The following is a 13,399-nucleotide window of genomic DNA, read 5'->3' as shown; positions in this document are numbered from 1 at the left end:
AACCATCCTGTCACCTTTAACAATCTATGCACATACACACCCAGGTCCCTCTGCTCCTGCACCTCATTAATAATAATAATAATCTTTATTGTCACAAGTAGGCTTACATTAACACTGCAGTGAAATTACGGTGAAAAGCCCCTAGTCGCCACATTCCGGTGCCTGTCAAGGATTTTACCTCTCATTTTATATTGTCCGTGTTCTTCTTACCAAAATGCATCACCTCACATTTCTCCGCATTGAACTTTTATCTGCCACCTACCTGCCAACTTGTCTATGTCCTTTTGTAGTTCTACATTGTCCTCCTCAGAGTTTGCAATGCTTTCAAGTTTAAAACTGCCCCCTGCGCACCAAGATTGAGGTCATTAATTTCTGTCAGGAAAAGCAAGGGCTCCAATATCATCCCCTGGGGAACACCAACATAAACCTTCCTCCAGCCTGAAAAATATCTATTGATCATTACTCTGGTTTCCTATTATTCAGCCAATTTTGTATCCACGTTGCTACTGCTGCCCCTTTTATTCCATGAGAAATAACTTGTGCGGTAGTGTGTCAAATGCCTTTTGAAACTATGCACACCGCGTCCTGAGAAAGGACGTACTGGCGCTGGAGGGTGTGCAGAGGAGATTCACTAGGTTAATCCCAGAGCTGAAGGGGTTGGATTACGAGGAGAGGTTGAGTAGACTGGGATTGTACTCGTTGGAATTTAGAAGGATGAGGGGGGATCTTATAGAAACATGTAAAATTATGAAGGGAATAGATAGGATAGATGCCGGCAGGTTGTTTCCACTGGCTGGTGAAAGTCGAACTAGGGGGCATAGCCTCAAAATAAGGGGAAGTAGATTTAGGGCTGAGTTTAGGAGGAACTTCTTCACCCAAAGGGTTGTGAATCTATGGAATTCCTTGCCCAGTGAAGCAGTTGAGGCTCCTTCATTAAATGTTTTTAAGATAAGGATAGATAGTTTTTTGAAGAATAAAGGGATTAAGGGTTATGGTGTTCGGGCCGGAAAGTGGAGCCAAGTCCACAAAAGATCAGCCATGATCTCATTGAATGGCGGAGCAGGCTCGAGGGGCCATATGGCCTACTCCTGCTCCTAGTTCTTACGTCAACAGCATTATCCTCATCAACCCTCTTGGTTACCTCTTCAATACACTTCAGCAGGTTAGTTAACCCAATTTTTTCAATGTGACTACTAATTCTATCCCGAATAATTGTTTCTACAAGCTGGTCTGCAACTGCTGCGCTTTACCATCCAACCTTTTATGAACAAGAGCGTAATGTTTGCAATTTTCCAATGCTCTGGCATCTCCCCTGAATTTAGAGAAGACCGAAATATTTTGGGCAGTGCTCCGGCAATTTCCATTCTCACTTCATAGAGATAAAGAGGTCTACAGCACAGAAAAATCCCTTCGGCCCATCGCATCTGCGACAGTCAAAAACAACCATTGAAGTATTTGTGTTGCATTTATCAACGCTTGCAAGTGCACATCAAAATACTTAAATGTTATCAGCGTCTTTGCACCACCACCCTTTCAGGTAGTGAGTTCGACTCCCACCACTCTCCAGCCCAGGCAACATCCTGGTACATCTCCTCTGCACCCCTTCCGGGGCTATTACATCCCTCCCATAATGTGGATTCCAGAACTGCACATAATACGTGAATAATGACGTAACCAACGTTTTATGCAGTTCCCTGCTCTTGAACTCTATGCCTTGGTTAATAAATAAGGGCAGCATGGTAGCACAGTGGTTACCACTGTTGCTTCACAGCTCCAGGGTCCCAAGTTCGATTACTGGCTTGGGTCACGGTTTGTGCAGAGGCTGTGCTTTCTCCCCGTGTCTGCATGGGTTTCCTCCGGGTGCTCTGGTTTCTTCCCACAAGTCCCTTTATGTACTTTGGACATTCTGAATTCTCCCTCTATGTACCCGAACAGGCACTGGAATGTGGTGACTAGGGCTCTTCTCACAGTAACTTCATTGCAGTGTTAATATAAACCTACTTGTAACAATAAAGATTACTATACTAAATGTCACTTCATTAAATATCCTTGGATGCATTTTATCCGGTCCTAGCACCTTGTTAACCTTTAAGAATTACAGTCTATCCACCACTTCCTCATCAATTTTGACCCCTTCCAGTGACACAAGTTTCCTCCTCTGTCACCATGGCCTGGATAGCATCTACCTCCTTTGTAAAGACGGATGCAAAGTATTTATTTAATACCTCAGCTGTGTTCCCTGCCTCCACATGTAAATTCCCTTTTATGTTCTGAATCGTCTTACTCCTTTGACCACCCGTTTACTACTACTTGCCGACAGAAAACTTTGGAATTCGCCTTTTGTTGGCTGCCAGTCTTTTCTCATAATCCCTTCTTGCTTCTCTAATGAGCTTTTCTATCTCCCATCGGAACCTTCTGTATTCCTCTTGGTTCTAGATTGTCTTTCCTACCTGACACCTGCCAGAAACACATTTTTTCTTCCTCGTCTTAAGTTCTATCTCCATTTTCACCCAAGGAGCACTGGATTTGTTTGCCCTACCGTTGCCCTTTGAGGAAATATAACTTAAAAAAAAAATTTAGAGTACCCAATTCATTTTTTACAATTAAGGGGCAATTTAGCGTGGCCAATCCACCTACCCTGCACATCTTTGGGTTGTGGGGGGGGCGAAACCCACGCAAACACGGGGAGAATGTGCAAACTCCACACAGACAGTGACCCAGAGCCGGGATCGAACCTGGGACCTCGGCGCCATGAGGCTGCGTCACCGTGCTGCCCAAGGAAATATAACTTGACTGTGTCCGAACCATTTATTTTTGAAGGTAGCCCATTGTTCAGATACAGTTCTTCCCATCCACCTTACATTCCAGTCTATCTAGCCCAGCTCCATTCTTGCCCCATTAAAGTCAGCTCTTCTCCAGTTACTCATTGTTATTCTGGATTACACATTGTCTTTTTCTACCATCATCCTAAACGTAACGATACAATGATCACTGTTTCCTAAATGTTCCCATTGACACTTGATCCACTTGGCCCACCTCATTTCCCAAGAACCAGGTCCGACAGTGCATCCTTTTTGATGGACTGGATACATATTGCTGTAGTTTGCTGAACACAACCCAGGAAAGGTTTTTCCCTCTCCGCCCTCTACACTACCACTGTCCCAGTCTCCATTTGGGTAATTAAAGTGCCAAATACCACTGATGCGAAGACAGTCGACTAGCACTGTGTGACCCCAGGGTTAATCCTTTCTGCAGGTTGGTCGGAGGTAAAACCAGCTTGCTGGAGTGCCGGTGGACCCACGTTTCTTTGGTGGCGTTCCCAAAGGGTCTTGGTCGGGGAAGGAAACTTGACTTTTTTTGTTTAACAAAAATGGAACCAGAAAGGGAGATGCCCAATAAAGCGTAATTGAGAGTCTGCGGCAATAAAAAGGACAGTGAAATTTGCGGTCACAGTTAGCTATGGATAGAAAGCAGATAGCATTAGTAAGCAGTTGTGTTTCAGGCTGGACACAAGCTTGCAGGAGCGTTCCCTAGAGGTCAGCGTCACAAACACATTAATTAGGAGCAGGAGCACGTGTGTCACTCAAGCACACTCCGCCATTCAACGTATATGAATGACCTGGACTGAGGCAGGCATAACATAATTCTGCAGATAAAAAAAGTCAAAAAGGTAGCAAATAGCGGAGACAATACTAACAGACTCCGAGAGAACGCAGGCAGACTGATGAACCGCATAGGTAAAATTTAATGCAGAGACATTTGCAAAAATTTGTTCTTGGAATGTGGACATCGCTGGAAAGGCAAACACCTCCAATTGCCTTTCAGGTGGTGAGCTGCCTTCTTGTACCACCGCAGTTCATGTGGTTTAGGTACACCCGCCGTGCTGTAAGGCAAGGAGTTCCATGTCTATAATCCAGTGACGGAACAACGATATAATTCAACATCAAGATGGCGTTGAAGCTGAAGTTCCACCATGACCTAATTGAATGGTGGAGGGGGCTCAAAGGGCTTAATGGGCTAACACCTGCTCCCATTCCTAATGTTATGTTAAAGGTGGTAAAGAGCACGGAAACCTGTTGGTGCCTAGACCAAGGGCGGCATTTTCTGCCGCCCCTGTATTTTCCGATGGCAGAGGCGGCCCGGGAACCTGCGGTCCTGCCGATGTCTACAGGTTCTCCATGTCTCTACCACCCGGAAGCGTGCTGTTGGGGAGGGGGGCCAGAAGATCGCAAGGCGGCAAGGGCTGGAAAATTTTGGCTCGAGTTTTTCAAGACCAGCAGTACAAGTTGAGAAGGTTGTTAACAACGCACACGAATCCTAGGTCTTTGTGAGGCACGTAGTACAAAGAAAAGAAGCTTTGTCAAACCTTTATCAAACACTAATTAGACCCCAGCTAGAGTACTGCAGGCACCTCATTTCAGGAAGGATGTCAGGGCCTTAAGGGGATGCAAAGGAGATGTACGAGAATGGTGCCAGGAATGCAACATTTCAATTGCTTGGAGACACTGGCAAAACTGTGATTGCACCCCGTATGGCACAGAAGGGTACGCGGGGAGTTAATGGAGCTGTTCAAAAATCCTGAGTGGTTTGGACAGAGTAATGAGGAAAAGCTGCTTCAGTGGCAGGTTAGTAACCAGAGGGTGATTGGCAAAAGACCCACGAGGGAACACAAATGGAAGAAAATGTGTCGCGAGTTGTTGTGATCTGAAAGGCACTGCCTGGAACGGTGGGGGAAGCTGACTCAACAACAGCTTTTATTTGCTTGGAGAAAAAAGGAAATTGGATAAATAGCCAGAAGGGAGAGAATCTGTAGGGCTGTGGAGGAAGAGCAATGGAATGGGATGAATTGGATTGCTCTCACACACAGCTGACGCAGGGATAAGGAGCTAAGCAGCCTCCTTCCATGCTTGATCGTATTATGACTCGAGAGAGAGTACAAGAGAAGAGTGTGCGGGAAAGGATGAGAGCCCATGGTTTTTCGCACCACAACTATTTGAATGGGAAAAGTAAATGTGCAGGCCACAAAGCTCCGATGGTTTCAATTTTTTAAATAAATAAGGACCGAATGAGAGCAGGCCGTTTAATGGCACACTGAGAAAATTTCCAAGTCAATTGCAGTCAACAGCAACCTGAAGATGAGGAAAATCTCCAACAACTATTACTGAAAAAAAGTGACATTTATACGAAATGTGTGCAAGCTGTGCGTTGAAGTACAGTTGTCCTGGAGGAGTTCATAGCAACAAGCACCAAAAGGACACTGCCCCCCACACCACCTCACCTTCTGGTAACTGCTCGACGGGCTCGGACCCTTCTTTCCGGCTCACTTTCGGCGCTGCTCACTGCCTTCTCCTCCTCCTCCTCCTCATCTTCTCCCTCCTCCTCCTCATCCTCCTCCTCGTCCTCCTCTTCATTCTCCGACACTGCATTTTTCCAACTGACACACAAACAAAATCAGACACTCAGTTTGATCCGGGAACAGACACAATGGTGTGAAGATATGTGGTGTGGGCGGCATGTGGTGCAGTAGTTATCACTGGGTCTGCGGCGCTGAGGACCCGGGTTCGAATCCCAGCCCTGGGTCATTGTCCGTGTGGAGTTTGCACATTCTCCCCATGTCTGCATGGGTTTCGCCCCCACAACCCAAAGATTTGCAGGTCAAGTGGATTAGTCACACTAAATTGCCCCTTAATTGGAGAAAAAAATAATTGGGTACTCTAAATTCATTAAAAATTTTTTTTAAATATCCCAGTCTCTCATGCCCACGCTAGCGCCGGAAGGGAATGAGGTACAGGGAGGCGAACATCACAGTTTGTAGTTGGCATGGATACATGTCGACAGTGGCACCGTTCCATCTTTGCTTGATTCAGTATGTAAATAATTATGATAATGTGTTTCACTGCTAATGAGGCAACTGGAAAAAATACATTAAAGGATTTGTGACGAGAGAAATTGCTTGAAACACAGAGCTCCCTCAGTCAATGCCCGAGAGACATGCTTCCAATTTTTATGTTTCGCATGTTGGCTTTGAGATTCTGCGTCTCCGTGATTTTCTGTCCATATTCCAAATTGCCACCAGCCTGTAGAATTCCTTAAAAATCGCCGCTCATGGGTGACAAACCACAGTAGAGCTTTGTGAGCGGCAGCACGGAATTGAAAGATGCCAAAGCATTTTTCATTGCTTCCCGTGAAATTTCAGTCAACGGTGATTTTCTTTCCCTCACTTTTTTTTACCATACTGCAGCAGCGACTGCTGCACACTCTTTTGAGACGCAAGAAAAAGTTTTGAAACCTTGCCCAAAGCCATGTTGCTGATGCCAAACCAAACTGCCCTTCATCGTAGAGCTTACACCAACGGGAAAATCAGGAAAGCGTGGCTGAGACACGGCATGTTGGAGCACACCCCTTGCATTTTGCCGAGCACAAATGATGCACATGCTTGCGCCCAGGATTTTCCACGCTTTGCTTCCAGTGCGAGACCCGAGTCATGAGGAAGTTGATAGCCGTTCGGGAAACTGCTTGAATGCACCTCCCCAACGCCTGATTCCTGAGCAACAGCTGGGCACGCATCCACTAACCTCTGATGAAGAACAGTGCAAATAGAAAAAGTGTTCGGCAAACAAAGGTAGTTTTAAGGGATTTATATTTGTATTAGTTAATTAATTAAAAAAAAATTTTTTTTAAGAGCATAGAATTCTTTTACCAATTAAGAGTCAATTTAGCATGGCCAATCCACCTACCCTGCACATCTTTTTGTGCTGTGGGGGTGAGACCCACACAAACACGGGTAGAATGTATAAACCACACGGTCAGGGAACTGGAGCCGGGATTGAATCCGGGTCTTCAGTGCTGTGAGGCAGCAGTGCTAACCACTACATCACTGTGCCGCCCATATTTGGATTAGTAAACATTAGAAGGAAGGTATAGTTCTAAGGGGTTTAAGGTTTCTGTGCTTGGAAGGATAAAAACCTATAGCTAGATGCATGCTGAGTAAATAGAGCTAGCAGGGGTTGCTTAGCAACTGGAGGACCTTGTAAGGATTTAAAAAAAGCTTTTATAAGTTTTAGTTGGATATACTGCAGTTGGAGATAGGACACGGAGGAGCTAACTTCTCTCAACTCTGCCAGGAGAAGCTGGACAGGACAAGGGAACTGCAAAGATGCAGGCTTCCTAAGGAACAAGTCACAGTCAAGACACCAAGAGAATTGGGACAGAAAGAATGACCAATACAACAGAAGCTAAGAGAACAGAGACCACGGTATTGTTCAGAAAAAAAAAATCAAACAAGACAAACAAGGGATCCAAGTTAAAGAGACAATTGCAGTAACCAGATTTAAAGTGAGACAGCAGGCTTCAAAGCTAAATCAAATGTCTGATGCAATTTTAATAGTCTGGGAATTGAGAGTTAATGCAATTGTGAACAGATCAGCAGCAGTCAAGACAAATAAAACCTAAAGGGGTTGGGGCAAATCCTGGACTGGGTTCACTGTTAAAAATGGAATGGAAGCTCTGTTTATGAGAAGCATTTGGAAAACGTGGACTGGATTCAACTGCAAACTACTACTACTAATGCAAAGCATTATTGTGAACAAACATTTTAAAGCATGTTTTTGGGGATGGAGTTTGGAACCTCTCACATGACAATCAATTAGGAGGATTTGGAGGAGAAATCGACACTAACAGGTTCAGAACAGAGTGTATGTATTTGACCAAAGCCAATCAGTGTGCTTGGAAGGGACTGTATGTGTTAATGAGTCCATTGCAGCTTAGGATGTAAATCTTAATATAGAATTTACAGTGCAGAAGTAGGCCATTCGGCCCATCAAGTCTGCACCCTACCCAAGCTCACACTTCCACCTTATCTCTGTGACCCCACCCAACCCTTTTTTTGTCCAATAAGGGCAATTTAGCAAGGCCAAACAAGCAGTGACCCAAGTCAGGAATCGAACCCGAGACCCAGGACCTGTGAAGCAGTGCTACCCACTGTGTTACCGTGCTGCCCTGAGTATGTGTATTCGTTAAGCTAAGAACTTTTCATGTTTAATAAATGTTTTATTCCTTGTTGTTTGCACTAATTATCAACCCTGTGACTCTGTTCCTCTACTTTTTATGAAAAAAAGTCTTTGAGCCAGGTTGCATTATGGAATCGCCCATCCAGTTCTAACACGAATTGAAATTGTAACAGGCAGCTTTATACCCAAGCTTGATGCATACTCTGGCTGCCTGTCATCAAAAGTGCCCCATTCCTCAGAATCAATGCCCAGCACACAAGGGGCGCAAAACTTAGAGAAAATAGAAATTTTGCACGACAAACACACCCAAAGAAATCACATACACTGTGCACAAAGACATCGGTGTGTGCATATCTGAAAGACTCACTTTGTAGCTCTCCTTCTACCTCGTCGCCTTGGAGCCTCATTTTCAGAGTTCTCACTGCTCTGTATTGAAAAAAAATATTTTACATTTGAGTGTTTCAGCCCATTCTTCCTCTAATCATACATACTATCTCTCCCAAACCTGCCCCAGTCATCGCCTCAACAAATCTCAAAAACTGCCCGCAACAATTAAGCAGATCAACTTTTTGCTCCCACCGGACACGTTTGTAGGGGTGGTAGCACCGCTTTTAGACTGGTGCCTCCCACATCCAATCTAGGTACACTGGAAAACCTGTTCATCAATACTATGCACCACTTGCAAATTATTGGCTCTTTCCCCCTCCCCCACCATTTCAGATCATTGGGCCGCCATTGTGTGAAGGGAAAGGGAAGACTCCAGCCAGGGGTGGGGTTCACACAGTGGAAAATCAAATCATAAAGAAGGGGCAAAAATAGGATTTCTTCTGTTCACCTGCTAATATCTTAGTTTAGAAGTAATTCAACTCCAGAAGGATCATATCTCCTTGGAAACAATTGCTGTACACATATTGTACATGCTGTGACATTAAAATTCATGACTGAAGTTTTCACAGATAATTTTGTCAAACTGCTGCATTCTGATTGTAAACCTACCATCCCCTAAAAAAGAACCTTTACAATCCAGCTCAGTTTTAAGGCAGTCGCGTTTGCTTTCAACTCAAAAAGTTGATAGATTAAAAAAAAAACTTTACCAACAAGCAAGTCTCCCCACGATTGGGAACAAGTTATTCAGCCATTGATTCAGGCAGGTCAGATGAACTTGACATGAGATGAGCCCTCAGAAAATTACTTAAGAATTCGCCCAACTACTTCGCTGAAAGGCAGACTGTAAAAGAAGCAGATCTGTGCAGAACGGTAAACTACATAACAGTGACTGCACCTCATCAGTAATTTGGTGCACAGGAAGCTCCTTGGGATGTCCTGAGGTGCAATATAAATGCCACAAAGAAAACGAGGCAAGCATTAAGTGGACAGGATCCACAGGTCCACCTGTCAGTGAGGCAAATTGGCACTTATCAATATAAGGTATTAAAGTTATTAGTGTCCCATACATTTCACAGTGATGAGGAGCTTCAGAGTAGAACTGTATTACTAGGCAGATGTTCCCTCTCTTCCATAAAGAGGTTTACACTTGCTTCCCTTTGGTGTGTTCCATTGATGGCTCACTCAAACAACTGATCACCCACCAAAGGATGACTATGTAATGCTGCACTTACTGGAAGGGATGAGGAGGATTGTAAACTTGCTGGTAGATTAGCTTATCTTCAAATGAGAAACCCAAGTAAAGCCTATATTTAATGATCTGCTTCAGGAATGGTCAACGGCTATTAAAAACCAACTTCTGTTTGCTCTTAGTCTCAACGCGCAAAATAAAGTTCACTATGAAAGTTCAATGACCTGTATCACACAATGTCAATTGCATCGTACAGGCCAGAGGTCTGAGGCTTGATCTCTACCCATGTTGAGGAAGTGGATCACATCGGGCAACCAGTTGGCCTCAGCACCTCCTTCCATCAAGGTAAAGAGAGAAGAAAAATTAGCCAGGCTTCTGGCAGTCAAAGCACACACGATCTAGTTCTACGCAAATAATATGGGAGATAATATCAGAACACAATGCCAGCGAAACAGTTTCCAATTGTGAAAGACAACTACATGAACAAGTTTGGAGGAGTGATGGTGGAAGGGGCAGGGAGAAAAGGGGAAGGAAGAAATTAAATCATCTGCCACGAGAAGAATGGGTGAAAGAAAAAACACAAAGCATTCGGGTACAGGATCAAGGCCACATTATTGCTGCAATTGCTGACTTAAGTATAAACCATTTACGGTGGCATTCTACACTAATTATGTAGCATAGCCCAGACCATTTTAAACATTGCTGCAGGTACAGAACCTTCACAGAAATGTCGGGAATGAAGGTGGTCACTGAATATTTGGTTTTTAAGTACTTTATTTTCTTCACTACTCACCTCAGGTCCAGCGTTAAGTCGTGTCGGTTCCTGTCTGCTGCGGTTTGACCTCCTAACCCCATAAACATCTGGATATTCTTCCCACATCTGCAATATAAACAGACCATCATAAGGCCTGCACCCTCCCACCACTTTAATTATACTAGAATTTAATAGAAAAATTAAAAACATGTCTTAGTTAGAATATTAACAAAAACACGGTTTAAAGTAGGATTTTTAAAAAAAATGGTTGTGAGAAATTCCTATTTAAAACTATTTATATCTTCAAGTAAAACAGTTCTACTATGAAAACTACTGTTGTGCATACGGATATGCTTCTGGGATCCGAATAACTTTAAGAAAATCCACAGAAAGATACACTGGACAAATATTTAAATATTACACCAACATGAGTGAGGGACAGGAACACTTGCCCGAAAGCTTTTATGTTTAACACTGTGTGGTAAAGTCAGAAAATCATGACCATCACAAGTACTTTGTTCAGCTATGATACAGCTTAATGTACCCTCGCCATACACAACCCAAGTTTGCATGATCAAGATCTGCAACTGTATCGGCAACTGGTCACGGTCTAAACCTATCACGCCTGTCGTTACATTTTTCTGTTCTAGCTTGGGAGGCATAGGGAACCATCACTGCGTGTAAATATCACAGCTCTATCACTTACTTCTCTGAAATCCCCCTAGTGATGGCAATAGGACCTATTACTGATCAAAGAAACCAAGAGAGTATCCACTCAAAACATTCCCAAGACTATTTCCTGCTTTAAAAATGGGCAATCTTGGCTTGATGAGCATTCGGGCACACATCAGCAGCGTTGGACCCCCTTTCTAATAACCCCACTCTTGTGTCTGGATCAAACCGATTTTACGGTATCAAATGTGAAACCCAGATAATTGCAGCAGCTTCTTTTCGCATTGCAAGTAGCAAGAAATCCAGATTAGGAAAGCCCACCAGATGAATTAACCTCACCCTCCCCTTCACCCCCACAACAGCTACCCAAGCCCGACAATGCCCGCGATTGCTCAGCGACTGCTCACGCCAACCTTCGGGAAAACCAAGGTGAAGGGTCAAAGATCAAGTGCAGGCACCACCAAAATTAAACGGGGTGGACAATGGGCAGGGGTAGTTAGGTGACACCAAACCTGGGGTTCAATGTCAGAGACAAAGGACGAGCAAACTGACTCCAGTGTCGAATGAAGAGAATCAACCCGTATTGTTCCCACTGAAGCTCTTATCGCGAGTGAAAGTATGGTTGAGATTATTTAGGGTGCAAGCAATGTTTTTAGAAATGTCCACAATGCGACATTTCCCCACTATCACAACCGTGGACGCCTGGTTCGTGATGCGGAGTGATGCCGAGAGCGTGGGGCCAATTCCCGTACTGGCTGCGGTTGTTCATGAAGGCCCCATCTTCTCAACCTTGCCCCCTCATCTGAGGTGCGGTGACCATCAGGAACAATCACCACCAGTCAGCTCTGAAAGGAGAGAGCAGCCTCTGGCCTTCTGGCAACATTTGTGTTACCTGTATTTATATAGAGTCACACAGAATATTAAGTGGTCATTTACCTACATGTGGTTTGGAAAATGTATAGAATAGCTGTGTTTTCCTATGTCATAATGAAATACAAAAAATAAAAGGCCCTAACACTTGTTGGACATTTCAATATAAGGTGATAGAGGTTTCCAGTGTTGTTTTAAGGAGGTTCTTAAGGCTCATTATTCATTCAGGCATTATGCCAGTAAGATCACATTTCAAAAGGACACGTGTAGAACATGAAATACTAGTTTTATTTTGTCCAATTCTGAAGTTAGAATTCTTCAGTATTCAATCTCAAATTAGCACCCGGATTCATCAAAATACTCAAGTTTCACCTGAAGGCTGAGATTTACTGTTATAATCATCGTTGCAAGGTTACTTTACAATATGGCACAGCAAGACTGCCCTGCTTACTTAACAGGATTTTCCATCCCTACCCCATCTCTGGCCCTCTCTTCAAAATGCAAATTCTTGCTGATGTTTCTCCTCCTTAATGGGTTGCAGATGGGTGTGGGTGTGTGGGGGGACGGGAACCGGTCGGAGGGTGTTGTCTCCTCCCGAAATCGGACAAGTGCTTTCGTTTCTTCAGGGTTTACTACTGCTATCAGTGGTCAGCATGCCTGCTGTCAAATGTAATCGCAACACAAGTGTGTGCATGATGGTTATGCTTACTGAGCAAGAACCGAATCAGCTCAAAGTGGCATTGTCACACCACTAAGTTTTCAGCTGCAGTTGGAAGAGAGGGCCTGTAGAACAAAAGATTACAGGTACTGGGAGTACAGAATATGCTTGGGGAAATCAAACTCCTGAACAGTGAACATGGATATTGAGATTCGTCCCTCTCTCCACAGCTCCCAAGAATTAGGGTGTTCATGTTTTTATCTGCAGACCAGACAGGCAATTAGGCCGTCCAGAGATTTCTGCAACATAATGACAACAACGATTTCTCAAATCAAAGTCAATTTTTCCTATTTCCTTCTGTGTCCCAAGATAAGATAGAGGAGTCGAATTAGGCCATGTGGCCCATCAAATCTGCTCCACTATTCAATCATGGCTGATAGGATTCTCATCCCCAGTCTCCTACCTTCTCCCCCTAACCCCTGATCCCCTTATTAATCAAGAATCTATCTAACTCTGTCTTAAAGACACTCACTGATTTGGCCTCCACAGCCTTCTGTGGCAAAGAGTTCCACAGATTTACCACCCTCTGGCTGAACAAATTCCTCATCTCTGTTTTAAAGGATCGTCCCTTTAGTCTGAGATTGTGTCCTCTGGTTCTCGTTTTTCTGACCAGTGAAAACATCCTTTCCATGTCCACTCTATCCAGGCCTCACAGTACCCTGTATGTTTCAATAAGATCCCCCCGCATCCTTCTAAACTCCAACAAGTACAGACCAAGAGTCCTCAATCGCTCCTCATACGACAAGCTCTTCATTCCAGGGATCATTCTTGTGAACCTCCTCTGGACCCTTCCCAAGACC

General features: G+C 44.1%; 1 protein-coding gene across 5 annotated transcripts in view; it reads right to left on the bottom strand.

Moving 5' to 3' along the window:
• Positions 1-13,399, bottom strand: part of chd2 (chromodomain helicase DNA binding protein 2) — a 105,767-nt gene that overhangs the window by 66,802 nt on the left and 25,566 nt on the right. For 4 of the 5 annotated variants that reach the window (XR_005462511.1, XR_005462510.1, XM_038813434.1 and 1 more), the window contains exons 4-6: positions 10,379-10,465; positions 8,377-8,435; positions 5,279-5,434 (exon numbers count right to left, since the gene is read on the bottom strand). Coding sequence is in view for 3 of the 5 variants with exons in the window: in XM_038813434.1 (XP_038669362.1) it covers positions 5,279-5,434; positions 8,377-8,435; positions 10,379-10,465 (302 nt within the window). In the remaining 2 variants the exon portion in view is untranslated. The remainder of the gene's footprint in view (positions 1-5,278; positions 5,435-8,376; positions 8,436-10,378; positions 10,466-13,399) is intronic. The other variant, XM_038813433.1, reaches the window with a different exon arrangement.

The sequence above is a fragment of the Scyliorhinus canicula genome, chromosome 12 (assembly GCF_902713615.1).
Source record: "Scyliorhinus canicula chromosome 12, sScyCan1.1, whole genome shotgun sequence".
Lineage (NCBI taxonomy): Eukaryota > Metazoa > Chordata > Chondrichthyes > Carcharhiniformes > Scyliorhinidae > Scyliorhinus > Scyliorhinus canicula.
The sequence above is the reverse complement of the archived record's forward strand: the minus strand, read 5'-3'. Positions and strand labels throughout refer to the sequence as shown.